Source organism: Arachis ipaensis, chromosome B10 (assembly GCF_000816755.2).
Source record: "Arachis ipaensis cultivar K30076 chromosome B10, Araip1.1, whole genome shotgun sequence".
Classification (NCBI taxonomy): Eukaryota; Viridiplantae; Streptophyta; class Magnoliopsida; order Fabales; family Fabaceae; genus Arachis; species Arachis ipaensis.
This window is the reverse complement of record NC_029794.2, coordinates 17,961,451-17,962,739: the sequence shown is the minus strand read 5'-3', so window position 1 is coordinate 17,962,739 and position 1,289 is coordinate 17,961,451. Positions and strand designations below refer to the sequence as shown.

Below are 1,289 nucleotides of genomic sequence, written 5' to 3'. Positions count from 1 at the left end.
AAAAAAGAAAGAAAAAATAAGTTGTTGAATCTGAATTGTTAGTTACAGATTTCATAAAGGTCATACACATGAAATCTAAAATTATTGACCAAAGATTCTGATGCACATATATTTATACAGTGAAGGAAGGCTTAAATATATCTTTTGAAAAGATGGTCTTTGTAGAAAAATTATGTTTTGTTTGGAAATGTTTCATTTAACACAATATATAATACAAATAAATATAGTAGGATCTTTGCACCATTCACCGGGTAAATCATCATTGCCAAAGATAACTTTTGGAGCTGCCTTCATAGCTAATGAGGGTAAGAATCGTAATTAATTAACTGCTTAATTAAAATAATTTATTTGCCCAACATAATTTAAAAATTTAGAATATTAATTAGAAAGTTTAAATATGATATTTAGACTCAATAGATTTTTTTGAATTGAAAAATATAATTTCCTACAAAAAAATCACTTAAAAACGCATACCAATAAATTAGCTGACAATACCGACTTAAATCTGTCCAGTACTGTGTGAGAGCAGTAAAAACGGTAGAAAAACTTAGAAAAATAATTAAAGTTAAAAACCAGACGCTAATTCTAAAGGTTTGGCCCAATTTGGGTCAAATAGGCCAAAAAGACTAACGGGTTGGACCAGGTCTAAATTGAGCCCAAGCCTGACATATAAGTACATACTTAAGTGGCCATTTTAGCAGTAGCAACATTTTGGGCAGGAGCAAGTCTTATATAAGATCATGATAGAACTGTAAAAGGGGAAGAAATGAGGATGTGGTAGAGTTACGAACTTAAAGCTTCAACTGCATTATTTACTGCTTTCAACAAGTGGAATTCATCAATTTCTGAACAAAAACCAATTATCTTTGCCAACAATTTCTAACTATTCAAATATTATACATATTTCTAAAGATAAATAAAACACGAGAAACAATCATGGTTCTGTAACGTTATGAGTACTCTGGTTGGGTGACAAACTGAGTTCTTAACCAAGGCCTGTTCCTGCCTCCTTGTTAGGCGCATCAGCCTTAATGCGTGGTGGCCTCACAATTCGATCAATAAGCCCGTAATCAAGAGCCTCCTGTGCGCTGAGGCGTTTCATCCTGCCCAGGTCTTGGGTGATCTGAATGCCATTAAAAATTAGTTTCAAATGATAAACACTTATAATTTAATATAAACACCTAGGAACTGACACAAATGATCATAAAATGGAAGCAAACTACAAACTTTTAAGGGCCTATTCGGTTTCCATTTCCACTTTCAGTATTTTCTATTTCTAAAATTATTTG

General features: G+C 32.4%; 1 protein-coding gene across 10 annotated transcripts in view; it reads right to left on the bottom strand.

Annotated features, from left to right (window-relative positions):
- LOC107622550 (ATP-dependent Clp protease proteolytic subunit-related protein 2, chloroplastic) overlaps positions 779 to 1,289 on the bottom strand; it is a 55,239-nt gene continuing 54,728 nt past the window's right edge. For all 10 annotated transcript variants that reach the window (XM_021115071.1, XM_021115070.1, XM_021115072.1 and 7 more), the window contains one exon: positions 779 to 1,123. In XM_021115071.1, the coding sequence (XP_020970730.1) occupies positions 986 to 1,123 (138 nt within the window). In that variant the 3' untranslated portion in view covers positions 779 to 985. The remainder of the gene's footprint in view (positions 1,124 to 1,289) is intronic.